The 17165-nt window shown below is 36.3% G+C and overlaps 3 protein-coding genes and 1 long non-coding RNA gene across 14 annotated transcripts; 3 read left to right on the top strand and 1 right to left on the bottom strand.

Moving 5' to 3' along the window:
• The first annotated feature begins 586 nt into the window (after positions 1-586).
• On the top strand, positions 587-3191 carry LOC104787449 (uncharacterized). 7 transcript variants are annotated; one of them, XR_015557462.1, is made up of 5 exons: positions 587-961; positions 1083-1157; positions 1716-1838; positions 1943-2040; positions 2905-3191. It is a non-coding gene; the product is annotated as an uncharacterized LOC104787449 (long non-coding RNA). The 7 variants fall into 7 exon arrangements; XR_767933.3 differs by lacking the exon at positions 2905-3191 and adding an exon at positions 2189-2448; XR_015557465.1 differs by lacking the exon at positions 2905-3191 and adding an exon at positions 2189-2448 and having other exon boundaries at positions 634-956.
• Positions 3192-5286: 2095 nt separating this feature from the next.
• Positions 5287-6433, top strand: LOC104787450 (large ribosomal subunit protein eL21z/eL21y). The gene is made up of 2 exons (XM_010513039.3): positions 5287-5704; positions 6017-6433. The coding sequence occupies exons 1-2, from the start codon at positions 5468-5470 to the stop codon at positions 6272-6274; spliced, it is 495 nt and encodes a 164-aa protein (XP_010511341.1). The 5' UTR covers positions 5287-5467; the 3' UTR covers positions 6275-6433.
• A 1817-nt stretch (positions 6434-8250) lies between these two features.
• On the bottom strand, positions 8251-11579 carry LOC104787452 (uncharacterized). Of its 2 annotated transcripts, XM_087450694.1 has the most exons (4): positions 11324-11537; positions 10329-11174; positions 8912-10235; positions 8251-8526 (listed from the first exon to the last, which is right to left on the bottom strand). In XM_087450694.1, the coding sequence occupies exons 2-3, from the start codon at positions 11158-11160 to the stop codon at positions 8938-8940; spliced, it is 2130 nt and encodes a 709-aa protein (XP_087306820.1). In that variant the 5' UTR covers positions 11161-11174; positions 11324-11537; the 3' UTR covers positions 8251-8526; positions 8912-8937. The 2 variants fall into 2 exon arrangements, with proteins under 2 accessions (XP_087306820.1, XP_010511342.2); XM_010513040.3 differs by having other exon boundaries at positions 8912-11174; positions 11324-11579.
• A 1959-nt stretch (positions 11580-13538) lies between these two features.
• On the top strand, positions 13539-16954 carry LOC104787453 (uncharacterized). Of its 4 annotated transcripts, XM_087450691.1 has the most exons (4): positions 13579-13868; positions 14006-14875; positions 14969-16292; positions 16662-16954. In XM_087450691.1, the coding sequence occupies exons 2-3, from the start codon at positions 14020-14022 to the stop codon at positions 16264-16266; spliced, it is 2154 nt and encodes a 717-aa protein (XP_087306817.1). In that variant the 5' UTR covers positions 13579-13868; positions 14006-14019; the 3' UTR covers positions 16267-16292; positions 16662-16954. The 4 variants fall into 4 exon arrangements, with proteins under 4 accessions (XP_087306816.1, XP_087306817.1, XP_010511344.2 ...); XM_087450690.1 differs by having other exon boundaries at positions 13539-13868; positions 14006-16292; XM_010513042.3 differs by having other exon boundaries at positions 13606-14875.
• Positions 16955-17165: the final 211 nt, after the last annotated feature.

Raw genomic sequence — 17165 nt, 5'->3', positions numbered from 1 at the left:
AGTAACGGATTTTGCTTTCTCTACTTCGTTCGCATTTTCTCTTCAGACCACCGGATTGGGTTCCTCCAAAACTCGACTTTCACTTTCTTCCGCCACCGTACTCAAAGCTCTCTCTCCTCCTACTGTCGCCGGACTCAAACCCGACACACCTACTTCCGGCGAATCGGATTTTGCTTTCGAACCACCATCTCCTTCTGAGATCTTCTTCTCTTTCAAACGCTCACTCCTCCTTACACGACCCCCCCTTGTTTTCACCATCTTCTTACTCTATTTTTGGTTGATTGAATGAAAACGAGAAAACCCTAGTTCTACAGTTTTACCCAAATCGATTCAAATTTCCCGAAGAAAGAGAAAAAACCGATTCAGTTTTTTTTTTTTTTGGGTCTTAGATCCGATTCAGTTTTTTGGATGGATACTACCCAGATATTTTTTGTAAGTATCTAAGTTTTCTATAGACAAGAGTGTAAAACAACACATTCTCGATTTAAAAAAATTCAAAAACAAATGCCGAAAAAGAGAGAGATTTTTGAGATTGTCAAAGAAATGTTTTAGGGATTTCTGAGACGAAAACTCGTTTTACATTGGTACTTTTAAAAAAATCAAGATAATTACATAGAAAACCTAGTAATATCCACCCGACCAAATCTTAGTGGGATCTATTCACAAACCCAGAAATTTAAAACAAAAACTAAATCGAAAATTTTAAACTTTATTTTAAAATCGAAAAATCGACGAAGAGATGTGTGAAAAAGAGATCTGAAGCTTCAAATATGGAGACGTCGATCGAGATCTGAGACAAAACCACTGAAACTCAAGTCAGACAGAGAGAAGCTAGCCGCGCGCACGAGATAATTGCAAGGTCAGTTTGCGTTTTTTTCAATAGTCAGCAGCTTACTTGGCCGTGTTTTGAACCCGAAGAGCAATAGTTATGGTAACAAAGAGAAGAGAAGATCAAGGTCAGGTTTGTCGATGGACCCTACATAACAACTGCTCGAACAAATGTCTTAATGGCAATTGAATTGTATATATCGACCATAGCTACAACAGCAAACTCCTCATGATTTTTCAATTCAATCTTTTAGGAACGTAAGAAGGGTCTTGATGGTGATGTTGATGCCATCCATGAAGATCTAATTTTTCCTACCTAAGAGAAACAGGTAAAAAAAAAAAAAAAAAAAAACTTAGCTAATCGATACATTCTTTGATTTATGTGTTTCGTTTCTGTGTCTTCTCATTTCATGACAAAGAGATTCATAGTTTTGCATAGTTGCAATAACTTAGCTTGTGAGTCTAACATGACTCTTCTTGTGTGGTTTCATTTTCTCGTTTATGTTCTCTGTTTTATTATATACGAAATGAATGTACATTGTAAGTAGATATTACTACAATTGGGCTCCTGTAATTCAGTAATCATATATTTGACCTTTTAGAGTATGTTGCTGCAACATTTATAATAGCATGGGTTGAATGAGGTTTATTGGGACCTATACATCAACTTGAATAATTTAGGTGTTTATGCATTTCAAAGTGTATTGAACTTCCTGTGAGTTTAATAACCAAATTAATTTTCCTGACAAGAAATTTCAACAGGTTGATTTTATCTGAAAACGAAGTGGCTAATCATATGCTAACATGTGAGTTGAGACAGTTTAAGAGTCTGTTATCTTTCATGTTTGGTGATGTGTGAATATTTTGGCTGTTATATTTCACATTAGGAACAATGAAAGCAGGCCTGATGGATAAGAAGTTGCTATAGATATTTCAAATGCCTTAAATCGAGGAAATTTATTGGAGCTAGAATCAACCTGGGATGCTGACGAGATCTGCGAGACAATTCAGTAAGCTCTTATTTCGTTCACACATGTTATACTGTAGGTTTCTAAGAAGGATCTCAACTCCTTGAACATGAAAATGACCAGAAATTTTAATGATTTTATTGAAGGTTACTGTTGCACCACAAAAATAATACAACAAACTGTCGGTTTGCATTTACAAGCCAAGAATCAGAAACCTAGTTGGCGTGTTACGCCCAAAGTCATGGTAACAAAGATATTAGCATCAACCTTGACTGGAAAATGTAGCAGTTAATTAAGTTTTTTAAAAATGAGGATTGTGAGTGAAAATACATACTCGCGAGTCGCATGGTACACAGTATAATGTAGCTGGGGATTTGCATTGTCGTTTGCAGATTTTGTACTTGAAGCAGTACTTTGGAAAGAAGAAGCTTATTTAGATCATGAATTAGTTTCTTGTTGAAGATTACTAGATCCAAACTTCCTCTGCATGCTTTCTTTCTCTTACTCTCTTTGGAACTGTTAGTGTAAATATTTTCTTCACTTAGTTAACTTGTAATTTGTCACTTTCTACTTAGACTTTATAACTTGACTCTAATTATAAGAATCTGAACTAAAATTCTCTTTGATAAAATAAAAATAAATTTCTTTGGAATTTTTTACTTTTTCTAAGGATGAATGCAATCGAATAAATGTAAGAGTTGTGTTACTCGTGTGTATCAAATTGCAAACTTGGTCTAGATCTTAATCTAGTAGAGCGTATACCATACTGAACATTCATCAGAGTTGTACTCTAACTTGAGAGAAACAGAGGACTCCTGTTGGTGTGAAGTCGAATAGTATAAACAGAGAGGACTGTGTAAAACAAAAAAATAAGAAAAAAATCTGGAGAAATAAACCCTTTTGTACACGTACGAATTCAAAATAAACATTATTGTATTATTTGTAATAGAAGAGCCTTTTATATAATTTATCTGACAACATTGATGAAGCTAAGGAGATTTCTTCGGATGCAAGAATTTTGTAACTTTTTCTTTTTTGCAAAAATGAAACAGAAAGGGCGGAAGCTAAATTGTTATACTTATGGTAGCATAATTGATTTGCTCTGCAGGATTTGTAAGCTAGCCGAAGCATATGATCGAGGCTTTCATCAGACACTGTGTTCCAGCAATCCAGCTAGGTAAAAAGAGTATTAAGCCACTATTCACATTCTCAATGTACCTCCCATTGTTCTTGTTCATCAGAAACACTAGAGCACAACCTTTGAATCACTGTACTCTTTTGGATTTTCTATACAACGACCAGAAAAAATGTCCTCAATAGGAAATATAGTCTGATGAATTATGTCGTACGTCCGTGTATGTTTGTGAAGTAAAAGATTGGTTATATAGTTTTGGTGATGGATATGACGATCACTCGTAACTTCGGTGAAATGTGTTTGAATCTGTTTGTGTAACGTCAAAGCGAGAACATAGCAAAAGTTAAGATAGTCCTGAGTCTTTTAGAGTATGTTGTGTGGCTTCAGCTTCACGTTTACGTTCTCCGTATGACTGAGGACATGCTAATTTATTGTTTTTATTTGTGATGAAATGGTGTTATTTTGTTGGTCATGAACTATTACAATTTCTTTGTCAAGTTTTTATTTTATTTTTTCCTATTCTAGGAAGCCCTGTTTTTAAGTCGCGCGACACAATTCAACGACTAAAAAGTTAACTGTTTTTCTACTCAAATCCTAAACCATCCGCAAATTTGAAGTGAGAGACAAAGAGTATGGAGTTGGCGTTTGGTTATATAAATTAAACTTATGTGATATTTGTTAGATGAAGATATACATAAATCTTCATACGATATATTTAGATCTCTTTGATATATATTTCTTGTATATTTGGCTCTATCCAACCACTGTACTATGTATATCTTCATCTAACATTTATGTATATCTTCATCTAACAATATTATTTAAAATGTTAATAAAATTTCAAAGATAAAAACTTGAATAAATCATAAGTAAAATGTAAAACCAAATAATAAGACAACTAATGTCTATTTTGCTAATTGTTTCTATAACGCATTACCATTCAAGAATATAGGATAATGACATAATTAAGTTGAATCACCTACCAATTTACATTTCTAGCAAATCGCACTGCTCTTCCCTCAAATTGCTTCTGAAATGGATTGTCCTTCGAGTCAATGTCACTCCAAATATGCATGCATTGTGGTATCAAGATTTTGTACTTGAAACAATGCTTTGAAAGGAAGAAGGCTTATTTAAATAAGAGTGATCCATCCATGGTAGTGTTTTGTCAAGAATACTACAACTTAGTGTAAAAATTTTGTTCTCGTTATTTTAACTTGTAACTAGATTTTAACACGCGGTACACCGCGTGTATATAATTTTTGTTATTATTTATATTTTATGTTGTATTTGTTTGTTAAATATTAGTTGTTTTGTAAATAGAGGAATAACAAAATTTTCCGGCAGTTTATACCGCTAAATGTAAATATTAATTTTTTAACCCGCAATATACTTCATGACCATTTGTTTGTTATATTTAGTTTATTTTGTTTAGTTTTTGAGATTATATTTTGATTTTTAATTAATATACCAAAAAAAATAAGAGATCCAAATTTATAATAAGTCATTTATACGCTGTGATTAAATCACATTGTTCCTAATGATTTAATTCTTTTACACAATCTTAGTTAAATCAATTTGATTTTTATGTCAAATATTCTAATATTAATAGTGTTGAAAAATAATAAAATGAGGAGTTAACCCGTGTTAGCACAAATTTAATGATATTTTATTAATTCCAACATGTACTCTTTATAACTCATCTACTATATAACCATATTATATAGTATTTTAAACTTTATTAATTTTACATATTTGTAATATTTTAAAATTTTATTAAGTTCATATATATTAATTATAATAGTTAAATAAATGTGAATCGAAGTTCTTCTAACGTTAAGAATCAAAGCTCACATGTTTTGGAAAACAAAATAGAAATCAAATTGTTGTTTTCTTTGTTTGCAAATGATTATAGGAATATCTTCAAATCACAATAGAAGGTGTGGTTAAATATATCATAGTTTCTTTTTCCGTATTGATTTTGCTATAATATTTTTTAGTTAGAATGTAATGTAAAATATTTTAGAAACAAAATCTGATGTAATACTATTTTTGGAAATTTTTTAGGGATCAACTTTGTAAATAAGTTTTTAAATAAGTACAAATAAAAGAGTAGAACCCAAAATATACTTAAAAAATGCATGTATAGATTTGTCTCCTATATACAAAAAAAAGTGTGACCTTTTACATTGTCTTTGACTATAACTAAATCGAATTAAATTCAGACTGAACTAAACAGAACCAAACACAAAATAATTTAGCTAGACGAAAACCAAATTAATTAAACTGAACCAATTCCAAACTGAGATGCCTAGCTCTATTTAAACATACTTGTGTCCAAATCTCCTAATTTGTAAGAATGTAGGGGCATCCTGTAATTAAAAAAACGATTACCTTCTCTTATAAACTTCTCAAATCGACGGCCCAACAAGGCCAAATATAAGAAAACCCTAATTCGCTTTATAAATTTCGTGCTTTTATCTTCACTCTAGCTTTTCTAGGGCTCCAGCCACCACACAGAGAGAGAGGAGTAAAAATGCCGGCGGGACACGGAGTGAGAGCGAGAACTAGGGATCTGTTTGCGAGACCGTTCAGGAAGAAGGGTTATATCCCACTCTCCACTTACCTCAGAACCTTCAAGGTCGGTGATTACGTAGATGTCAAGGTTAATGGAGCTATCCACAAGGGTATGCCTCACAAGTTCTACCATGGTCGTACTGGTCGCATCTGGAACGTTACCAAGCGTGCCGTTGGTGTTGAAGTCAACAAACAGGTTTGTGATATGTTGATTTGTTGATTATTAATTATCTGTTACTGTTTGCATTGTGATTCATGGCTTGTTGAGACTTGCGAGTTTGTGTTGATTTTGATTCTTTGCGTATCTGTTCCAGTTCTGAAATGTTAGGTTTTCTACTGGTTTAGAGGATTCATGTTTTGGAATTTGACTTGAGATTTTTGCCATGTCTTAGTATCTGTCTTGCCTCTAACTTAGGGCTTGGCTTATGGTTTTATATGGTGTGAGTTTTGCTATTTGGAGAATTGAATTGGAGTGTGACTTATTTATCCGTTTGGGTTTGGTTTATAGATTGGGAACAGAATCATAAGGAAGAGGATACATGTGCGTGTGGAGCACGTGCAGCAGTCACGGTGTGCTGAGGAGTTTAAACTGAGGAAGAAGCAGAACGATGAGCTCAAGGCTGCAGCTAAAGCCAGAGGTGAGACAATCAGCACCAAGAGACAACCTAAGGGTCCTAAACCGGGTTTCATGGTTGAAGGTATGACATTGGAGACTGTTACTCCCATTCCTTACGATGTTGTCAACGATCTCAAGGGCGGTTATTAAATTTCTATTTACTTGGAATTTTTGCACTTGCTTTTGTGTTCTTAATGATGCTTTTGTATCAAACAAGACTGATTTCTATATGGTATGACAGTGCAGTTCAGATTTTGTTAGGAGAGATTGGTTTACATTACCATTTGGTTATTGCATTCTTTTTTGTTTGTTCCTCGTCTCTTAATTTGGTAGTACCGAGACATTTTGATACTGGTTTGGTTGTAGTCTTGTGTTCGACATTTTCCCATGTACACCAACCATTGTCTCGATGTTGGATATATATTAATCACACCATGGTAACATACAAACCTAGAATCCTCGTAGGAAATGCAGTTGCGATATCTTATTATATACTCGACTCAGAAAAATGGTTCTAGTGCTTCAATCTCCACTATAAAAGACATCTTTTTTGTTTTCTTCACCAATGATCTAGATAAGATTTCTTTCACTAGAGTCTCTTAAGAAAGAAACCATCTGCAAAATAAAGCAACCATTGGTATTGTAACTGTGAAATAGTTTGAAGCTCTCCAAAAAATAGAGTGGAAAATGAAGCCAACGTGTTCAACACCCATTTCAGATTATACCCAAAGATCTATGCAGAACCTCTCGGAACTCAGATGCTTCACTTCAAACTGGTCAAGATAGAAGGGTTCAAATTTTCATTGCAATGGTATTGATATAGATGGAAAAGAACAGAGATGACACACATACTTGGATAAAAACTCACCTGAAGAATTTGCTAATTCGTATTCTTGTATAATCTTTTTATCCAAAGATAGAATTCAGAGAAGCCACACAGAAGCAAATTTGAATGATTTCCATTAGCAATTGAAGCCACACAGAAAAACAAAAGAGACAAACTCGAAACAAAAGCTTGACTAGCAAGAATAACCATGGCTGGTGAGGCAACCTGTGAGCAGTCTCAGTGAGTAAGCCGAGCACTGCACCAATCAGCTCAACCGTTGAGCCAAACCACAACCATGGCAGAGCCAATGGAATGCTAAATGTTATCACTTTCTTCACACGATCATCTTCTCTTCCTTCATCAGATTGAACAGTCTCAGCTCAAATGCCGAGCCAAACCATGACAAAAGCAGAGCCAGTGGAGCGTTAAATGTTTTCACATTATCCACACAATTGCCTTCTTTTGCTTCATCATATTGAGTTGGTGGTTAAAACTTCCACAACCTTATTCATAAACTCCGCTTCGGATCTGTCAAATTCGAGTAAGAAAACAGGGAGAAAATTGTTAATCCGTTTATAGTTTAATTGTTAAAAGAAATTTATCAAACCAAGATTCAAAAGATATCAGGTGTTAATTTTTTTTTTTTGCGTGCACAGGGTTTTGGTGGTGATTTCTGATATATATAGTTAGGCCTAGGCATAATTACTCGTCACCCGCTTCGTACTCGCTACTCGGCTTGTACCCGTCTTGAAAATTCAAGTACCCGATGCTTGCTCTTCAACTTGCTGTTGTGTTATCCGAGTCCCGCCTAAATAGTGTTAGTGGCTCTTATGTAAAGCTGCCACATGATTCACAAGAACGTATTCCCGAGTTAATATCGATTAAGGATTGTTATGCTCTGTTTGTCGGTTCTCACAGCAGCAGACAAGATTATATTTGAAGCCCTCTCTTTCTTGGCCTTCTTCTCCCTCTTCTGCTTTCCACTGGTATCCATGTCCTTGCTTGCTTACTTCCCGGTTTCAGATTCCATGGCCCTGAACTAATCAGCCTTTTTACCCTCTTTTCTTCGAACTCATGACATTGAGAGATCGTCAGGCACCTATGATATCCGAGCATATATAATTTTAATTTTTCGAATAGAATATGACGGGTTTATATAAGGTTTTCACAATCTGTTGTTCATTTATATCTTTGTGAGACTTTGTCTGGTCAGGGACTAAAATGTCTATCAAGTGACATTAGTAGGTGGTGGCTTGAAATCAAGTTCCAAATATTAAACAAATTGACTGCTCCACATCACTTCACCTAATAAAGTAATAACCATTACCATCAGTGTCCTAACATCAGAAGATAAAAAAGGAACTATCTCTATAACCTCCACAATAACAGATACTCGAAGAATCCTGGAACTTACTAGTTTTTCATATTACACAACCTAAATTTCTACCTAAAGGATAACAACAACACAAGTACGAGCATCCAATCCATTCAGCCACATCATCGTTTACTTCTCTTGATGCCTGCCGATACTTTACATCATCGTTTACTTCTCTTGATGCCTGCCGATACTTTTCACCTGAAATACAAGATCAACCATTCTTTTTGAATCCAAACTCAAGATCAACCATTCTTCAACAACCTTATGAAGAATCCATATAATTCCCATTAAGAAAAAGAAAAACAAAGACATGGCTCATCACTTAATCTTTATGTAAGTGTTAATGGGGTCTTAACTTTCTATCTTGAATCTACCAGGCTATTATGCATATGCCTCTTCTAATTTTACCTACACTGAAAAATCTACACCTATGTTTATTACTACCATGATGGTAGTACCATCCATAATAAAACACAAAATAAGAAGATACTATGCATTCAGAGATACAACACACCAGCTTTCAAAAACCAATAGGCTTTCTTAGTTTTTAGCATTCAGACAAGAACAAAAGAAGCAGATTTACCTGAACCATGCCTGAAGGGACTACATCTAGGCAGGAAGACATGGTGCTGCATCCTCCTCGCCTAAAGACACAACATAAGGCTTAACTTTGAATGTCTCAGTTATCGTATAGCTGAGCTCGTAATTCACCGCTTTCGTCCCGAAAATACTAAACCTTCCTGCGCTGTTGTAAGCAACCTTGGCATCAGCACCCTTCCTATAGACTACTCTGGCCCGGTTATTTTCCTTGTCAACTTCAGTTTGCGACTCCCTTATTGGTCCAAAATGCCTAAACATTTTACTCAGGCTCTTCTCAGGAGGTATAGTATCCGCTTCAGAAAACTTCATTACAAGTTCAGCTGGTGCATTCTCATCAAAGTTTGCCGGTTTGTCTGAGACTGAAAGAGGAATATGGATCTGAGTCTGTCGTCTTTTGTATGGTCGACGAGTTCTTTGGACCTGAGCAGGTTTCAACTCAACTGGCACAACTTGATAATTTCCTTTCTCGGTTGGTGGTGTTTGCTCTTCACCACCATTATGGATCACTCTGTCAGTCCAGTATGTGTCGCCCATTTCCTCAAACTCGAATGCTTCAGTTCCTGCTACATCAGAATTGGATGGTCTACCTCTTTTTTTGCCTACCTTTTCTGGGGGACCTTGCTGCAAAGCCGAGGAGTTTCGGAAGTCTAAGAAAAAACCAGCAGCAATTTCAGATACAACATTCTCTTTATCAGGATCTGTTGCTGCACAGTGAAGCTGGGACACAAAACTCTCAACAGAGAGAGTTTCATCATCACAGTTACTACCACCCTTCAAAACTAAAGAAGATCCAGTCATCTGACTAGCAGCTCTGGCTATGCATGCACCAATCTTAAAGGAGGGCCTTTCTGCAAAAGACACCTTTGCCAATGAGACAGTCTTCGTACCTTCTCCTGGTGAATCCTCACTCAGGACATCAGCCTTTCGTTTCACACCATTGGTCTTAACATCAGAACCAGCTTCATCATCAGCAAAATCAGAATTACTGGGATCTTCTTCCATTCCTGTATCTTCCTTTTGGTTTGGATCGATACTTTGGGATTCATGAGTTATGATATCCTCTTCCTCTATCACTGCATCTTCTTGATCTGCCGTTTTGGTATCCAAGCATTCATGATCTTTACTTTCTTTAGATCCCAAAATTGCAGCAGAGGCCTCTTTTGAGCAATCTGTAGCAGCAGCTGGAGATTGTGCACCAGAAGCAACAGGTGCTTCACTCGATCCATTTTCAATAGCAACCGTGGCAGCTTTCTTATCCTGTTTGAAAGATACATTCCTGGTGTCAGTTTTAAGGTCTTGTATATTCCCTGACCAAGATGATACACCACTGAAATCAATAAAGTTGGTAATATCAGAAGTTGGATCAAAAAGAGCATTATGATCCAACGGTTCAACTTCACCTGGAGCAGCATCTTCAGAGGGACTGTTTGGGTTTGCTAAATCAGAAGATACAATTGTTTCGGTGGCCATATCAGCATTATCTTTCGGTTCGTCAATTGCCATTTCAGTTACCACAACAGCTTCAGCAACTGGAGGAATATCCAAAGCTTCACCTACTTGAACATCATCTTCAACCTGTTCCTCTGCCGCATAATCAATCTCCATGGCTTCTCCTTTTTCTTCTTCATTGGTTATTTTTTCTTCATCATTTACTTCAGCAGCAGAGCTAGCTTCCAAAACAGTACCTGGATATACTTGCTCAGCATCTTTGGTCTCGGATCCCACAGTCTCTTCATTTTCTTGTTTGCTATCAACACCCACTTCGAGATTCTTTGTTGATTGCTTCTCTTGGTCAGCTTTCTTTTCAGTAACAGAAACCATCTCTGCATCTACTGAACTTTGCTCAGTGTGAACATTTTGTTCAGCATCACCACTATCTTCAACTTCACAACTTGCCCTGTCATTCCCACCAGAGATTACAGTTTCCCCTTCTCCTGCACTCTTAACTTGAGACTTAGCAACCGTCTCACCATTCATCTTCACCTCAGCATCTCCATCAATTTTAGGCTCCGTGACAGTCAGTGCAACATCTTCATCAGCTTTCACATCAGAAACCAAATTATCCTTATTGCCATCTTCTACATCTGTATCCGAAACCTGTACCGAGTTGTTTGTATCCTCACCATCATCTAGGGTTTCAGTTTTAGAAGATAGACCTAATCCCTTACCAGCTTCTTCTTCCTCCTCCATGGAATCACCAACGAACTCACTCTCCTCTCTCTGTTCCTCCATTGTAATTATCTGGGCTGCAGCTCAAAGATGGATCTTTTTAAACAAACAAATTGCGAAACTTGGGGGGGGGGGGGGGGGGAATGGGTATTCACAATTAGGATGAAAAAGTTGCAGATTTCGACGGAATCAACAACGAGAAAGCTCAATTCTTTTGGGAATTTACCTCTTTTAAGATGTTGCGAGGATCGGAGAGTGGTAAAGAAACACAAAAGGGAAGAGCTTTGTGGTGTGAGAAGACGAAGAAGAAGAAGAAGAAAGAGAGAAACCACCTTCGATCCGATTTACTCGAACCAGCTTACTTTTATTTTTTTAGACATAACCCCTCACTTTTTTTGTCATGTTTTGTTTTTAAGATTAAACTTCTCGAAGGGCGCTGCAATAACCTTTTCAATTTTACTGTAATTGTGTACTTTCAAAATGGGTTGTTTTGGAATGATCTTGCTTCGTAGACATTTTCCTCATCCACTTTTTAATTTAAATATTATAGATAATTAAACAAATAATGTACCAATAGTAACATAAGAGAGTACAAAAGTGGAATAAATGCATATATTAATATATTTTTAACATTAAAAAAAAAAAATGCAACGCTCTCAGTTTTTTTTTTTTTTTTGGTGCACCATTGTGAGAGCATTGCTATAGTAATAAAATTAGAGGTTACAAACAAATATATTGTTATATTAATTTTTAACATATTAATATTTTTAAATAGTGGAAATGCAAGGTGTTTTTATTTATACTTTTCCAACCTTTTATATTTATACTTCATCATCAAAATTAAAACGCTAGCTCATGGGCATAGTTGCTTAACATAGTCTCTCGTGTCTTAACATCATTATATGTATTTCAAGTTTGAGAGGTAATAGTAATATCAATCAAATATATACTAATATATTACTGCCTCAGTTTTACAGCAAGAACTTCAGTTCAGTAAGCTGTCCAAATAGAGGTTAGCATACTAACCATTCTCTTTTGAGTATTCCTACAAAGCATTTTATAAAAAACTGAATGATCTGCTACTTTTATAAGTCTTAGTTTAATATCTGATGAATTGTTTTCTTCTATTCTTTGCACTCTTAATTCAATAACAATTTTAATCAACTTTACTTTCTTCTAATTTTAGATAGTGTTCTTCATTCATAACTCATTCAGAAGAAAAAAAGAAATTTGTAATAGTGGTTTAACAACCATCCTTGACGAAACATATTGAAAATACATGTTAATAAAAAACTAGATTTATACATTGACATTTTGAAAATAATGGAGTGACTCATATGCATTGTCTAATAAAATATTTATAATAATGATTTTAAAATGTAAAAGAGAAAAGATATACCATGTCCTATTAAATCATGATAGTTCATTTTTTCTATGTTGCAGTAGTATCAACGCCACTAAACACAACAAATCTGAAGAAAATAGAAAACTTGGTTCAAGTATATTTAGCTATGAAGATTAGAAAAGACATACATACAAAGCTTTAATGAAATAAATTAATGTGCAAAACATACAGTATTAGGGAAGGATAGTTCATTTTTTTCTCTCTATTGAAGTATTAACGCCACTAACAAACACGATAACCTGAAAAAAATTAGAACATTGTTCAAGAAATACTAGAAACAGTCTTGTGGTTAAACATCAATTAGTCCAGAAATTTAAATATATATATATATATATATATATAACAAATAAAATAAGTGATCTCACCTTAGTCATTGTTATTCTAAATGGAACAACTTCAGATTATTTTAAAGGCCGCTCAGGTTTTACATAAATAAGACCATAAGATCCGTTGTCTCCAATTTTATTTGTTCTAGCTATGAATGTGTTATCTTTGATGTTGAACAAGACAGCAACAAATGAAATATAATTTTTGATTATCACTACAGTTGTGAAGATTTACTCCTTACTCATCTCTCATTTGCTGATGATCTTTTAATATTTGTGGAATAAACAAACAAGTCAGTCGCAGAGGTTTACACGGTACTTTCACAATTCGAGAAAATGTCAGGGCTAACTATTAATATTGACAAAACATCATTTTTTGCTCTGGTACTCATTGGCCTTAAATCCTTTGTCATTTTGTTACTTGGGTTTTCCCTTATGCTCTAGAAAGCTTTTATAAAGAAAATCCTTTTTTTCATTTATAATTCAAAATTGTGAATTAGTGAATTTTTTAGATCTTTCGACTGAAAAGAGAGGGGCGGTTGAGCAACTCAAGCGAACCGCCCTACCTTACTACAACATGGGTGGGGCTCGGCTTCCGAACCGTACGTGGGACTTTCTTCAAGATGTTTCTGCATTCCCAACAAATCATCTTTAGAAAGCTGCAGATTTTCCATTCTTTTTAATCTCTGATTGTGATTCTCTCCTTCAGAAGATTCGAGCTAAGATGAATGGTGGGATGCATAGACATATAAGTCTATTATTAGCACTTTAGCAGTTAGACCTCTTTTTCAGTTTTTTTTTTTTAACTCAAAGTGCACAAAATCACAGCAAAATTGAAAAGGTTATTTCAGCACGCTTTGAAAGGTTTGATCTTAAAAACGAAACATGATAAAAAGTGAGTGGTTATTTCCAAAAAAATAAAATTAAGCTGGTTCGAGTAAATCGGATCGAAGGTTTCTCTCTCTTCTTCTTCTCACCACAAAGCTCTTCCCTTTTGTGTTTCTTTACCACTCTCTGATCCTCGCAACATCTTAAAAGAGGTCAATTCCAGAAAAACTTGAGCTTCCTCGTTGTTAATTCCGTCGAAATCTGCAACTTTTCATCCTAATTGTGAATACCCATTCCCCCCCAAGTTTCGCAATTTGTTTGTTTAAAAAGATCCATCTTTGAGCTGCAGCCCAGATAGTTTCAATGGAGAAACAGAGAGAGGAGAGTGAGTTTGTTGGTGATTCCATGGAGGAGGAAGAAGAAGCTGGTAAGGGATTAGGTTTATCTTCTAAAACTGAAACCCTAGATGATGGTGAGGATACAAACAACACGGTACAGGTTTCGGATTCAGATGTAGATAATTTGGTTTCTGATGTGAAAGCTGATGATGATGATGATGATGATGATGTTGAGGAGACTAAAGATAGCGTTGGTGACGATGTTGCACTGACTGATGCTGCTATTGATGGAGATGCTGAGGTGGAGATGAATGGTGAGACGGCTGCTAAGTCTCAAATTAAGAGTGCAGGAGAAGGGGAAAGTGTAATCTCTGGTGTGAATGAGGTAACTGCTGATGACAATGCAAGGTTTGAAGTTGAGGATAATGGTGATGTGCACACTACTGAAAAGTCCCAGCTAACTTCAGTAGATGCTGCCGAGATGCTTTCTGTTGCTGAAAAGAAGTCTGCCCAAGAGAAGCAATCCACAAACAATATCAAAGAGGGTGTTGATAGCAAACAAGAAAATGAAGAGAATGTGGGATCAGAGACTAAAGATACTGTTTTGGAAGTTGGTTCTGCTGCTGAAGTTAATAATGAAGGATTAATAACCAATGAAGAAGAAAAAGGAGAAGCCATGGAGATTGATTATGCGGCAGAGGAACAGGTTGAAGATGATGTTAAAGTAGGTGAAGCTTTGGATATTCCTCCAGTTGCTGAAGCTGTTGTGGTAACTGAAATGGCAATTGACGAACCGAAAGATAATGCTGATATGGCCACCGAAACAATCGTATCTACTGATTTAGCAAACCCAAACAGTCCCTCTGATGATGCTGCTCCAGGTGAAGTTGAACCGTTGGATCATAATGCTCTTTTTGATCCAACTTCTGATATTACCAACTTTATTGATTTCAGTGGTGTATCATCTTGGTCAGGGAATATACAAGACCTTAAAACTGACACCAGGAATGTATCTTTCAAAGAGGATAAGAAAGCTGCCACGGTTGCTATTGAAAATGGATCGAGTGAAGCACCTGTTGCTTCTGGAGCACAATCTCCAGCTGCTGCTACAGATTGTTCAAAAGAGGCCTCTGATGCAATTTTGGGATCTGGAGAAAGTAAAGATCATGAATGCTTGGATACGAAAACGACAGATCAACAAGATACAGTGAGAGAGGAAGAGGACATCATAACTCATGAATCCCAAAGTATTGATCCAAACCGAAAGGAAGATACAGGGATGGAAGAAGATCCCAGTAATTCTGATTTTGCTGATGATGAAGCTGGTTCTGATGTTAAGACCAATGGTGTGAAACGAAAGGCTGATGTCCTGAGTGAGGATTCACCAGGAGAAGGCACGAAGACTGTCTCCTTGGCAAAGGTGTCTTTTGCAGAAAGGCCCTCCTTTAAGATTGGTGCATGCATAGCCAGAGCTGCTAGTCAGATGACAGGATCTTCTTTAGTTTTGAAGGGTGGTAGTAACTGTGATGATGAAACTCTCTCTGTTGAGAGTTTTGTGTCCCAGCTTCACTGTGCAGCAACAGACCCTGACAAAGAGAACGTTGTATCTGAAATTGCTGCTGGCTTTTTCTTAGATTTCCGAAACTCCTCGGCTTTGCAGCAAGATCCCCCAGAAAAGGTGGGAAAAAAAAGAGGTAGACCATCCAATTCTGATGTAGCAGGAACTGAAGCATTCGAGTTTGAGGAAATGGGCGACACATACTGGACTGACAGAGTGATCCATAATGGTGGTGAAGAGCAAACACCACCGACCGAGAAAGGAAATTATCAAGTTGTGCCAGTTGAGTTGAAACCTGCTCAGGTTCAAAGAACTCGTCGACCATACAAAAGACGACAGACTCAGATCCATATTCCTCTTTCAGTCTCAGACAAACCGGCAAACTTTGATGAGAATGCACCAGCTGAACTTGTAATGAAGTTTTCTGAAGCGGATACTATACCTCCTGAGAAGAGCCTGAGTAAAATGTTTAGGCATTTTGGACCAATAAGGGAGTCGCAAACTGAAGTTGACAAGGAAAATAACCGGGCTAGAGTAGTTTATAGGAAGGGTGCTGATGCAAAGGTTGCTTACAACAGCGCAGGAAGGTTTAGTATTTTTGGGACGAAAGCGGTGAATTACGAGCTCAGCTATACGATAACTGAGACATTCAAAGTTAAGCCTTATGTTGTGTCTTTAGGCGAGGAGGATGCAGCACCATGTCTTCCAGCCTAGATGTAGTCCCTTCAGGCATGGTTCAGGTAAATCTGCTTCCTTTGTTCTTTTCTGAATGCTAAAAACTATACAAGAAAGCCTACTGGTTTTTGAAAGCTGGTGTGTTGTATCTCTGAATGCATAGTATTTTCTGTTTTTGTCTTTTATTATGGATGGTAGTAATAAACATAGGTGTAGATTTTTCAGTGTAGGTAGAATGATTAGAGACATGTGCATAATAGCCCGGTATATTCAAGGTAGGAAGTTAAGACCTAACACATACATAAAGAATAAGTGATGGGTCATGTCTTTGCTTGTTGTGTTATTCTTTTTCTTTAAGGGAATTGTATGGATTCTTCATAAGGGGTCCTAAATTGAGTTTGGATTCAAACAGAATGGTTGATCTTGTATTTCAGGTGAAAAGAATTGGCAGGCATCAAGAGAAGTAAACGATGATGTGGCTCAATGGATTGGATGCTCTTGCTTGTGTTGTTGTTATCCTTTAGGTAGAGTAGGCTGTGTAATATGAGAAAACTTGTAAGTTCCAGAATTCTTCGAGTAATGTGGATTGTGGAGGTTAGAGAGATCGTTCCCTTTTTGTCTTCTGATGAGAACACATTTAATTTGCTGTTACTAAACCAAGTGATGTTAGTGCACTGATGGTAATGGTTATTAGGTGGAAGTGATCTGGAGTAGTCAATTTGTTCAATATTTGGGTTACTTATTTTACTTGATCACCATTGGAACTTGATTTCAAGCTACCACTACCAACGTGTGGCTCTTCAGAGACAAAGTTAAAAAGATATAGATGAGAAGATTGTTAAAACCTTATAAAAAACCGTCATGAGAACGAAGTTATATGCTCGGACATCATAGGTGCCTAATGATCTCTCGATACCATCATAAGAGATACTTTCAAA

The sequence above is a fragment of the Camelina sativa genome, chromosome 5, assembly GCF_030686135.1.
Source record: "Camelina sativa cultivar CO46 ecotype springtype chromosome 5, ASM3068613v1".
NCBI lineage: Eukaryota > Viridiplantae > Streptophyta > Magnoliopsida > Brassicales > Brassicaceae > Camelina > Camelina sativa.
Note: the sequence above shows the minus strand (reverse complement) of the source record. Positions and strands in the feature narration are given on the sequence as shown.

Bases quoted from the DNA above. Each gene is read 5' to 3' on its own strand.
- LOC104787450 (XM_010513039.3), top strand. From the start codon at position 5,468: ATGCCGGCGGGACACGGAGTGAGAGCGAGAACTAGGGATCTGTTTGCG. The intron at 5,705-6,016 runs GTTTGTGATATG...TTTGGTTTATAG, and splicing joins GTGTTGAAGTCAACAAACAG to ATTGGGAACAGAATCATAAG.
- LOC104787452 (XM_010513040.3), bottom strand. From the start codon at position 11,160: ATGGAGGAACAGAGAGAGGAGAGTGAGTTCGTTGGTGATTCCATGGAG.
- LOC104787453 (XM_087450690.1), top strand. From the start codon at position 14,020: ATGGAGAAACAGAGAGAGGAGAGTGAGTTTGTTGGTGATTCCATGGAG.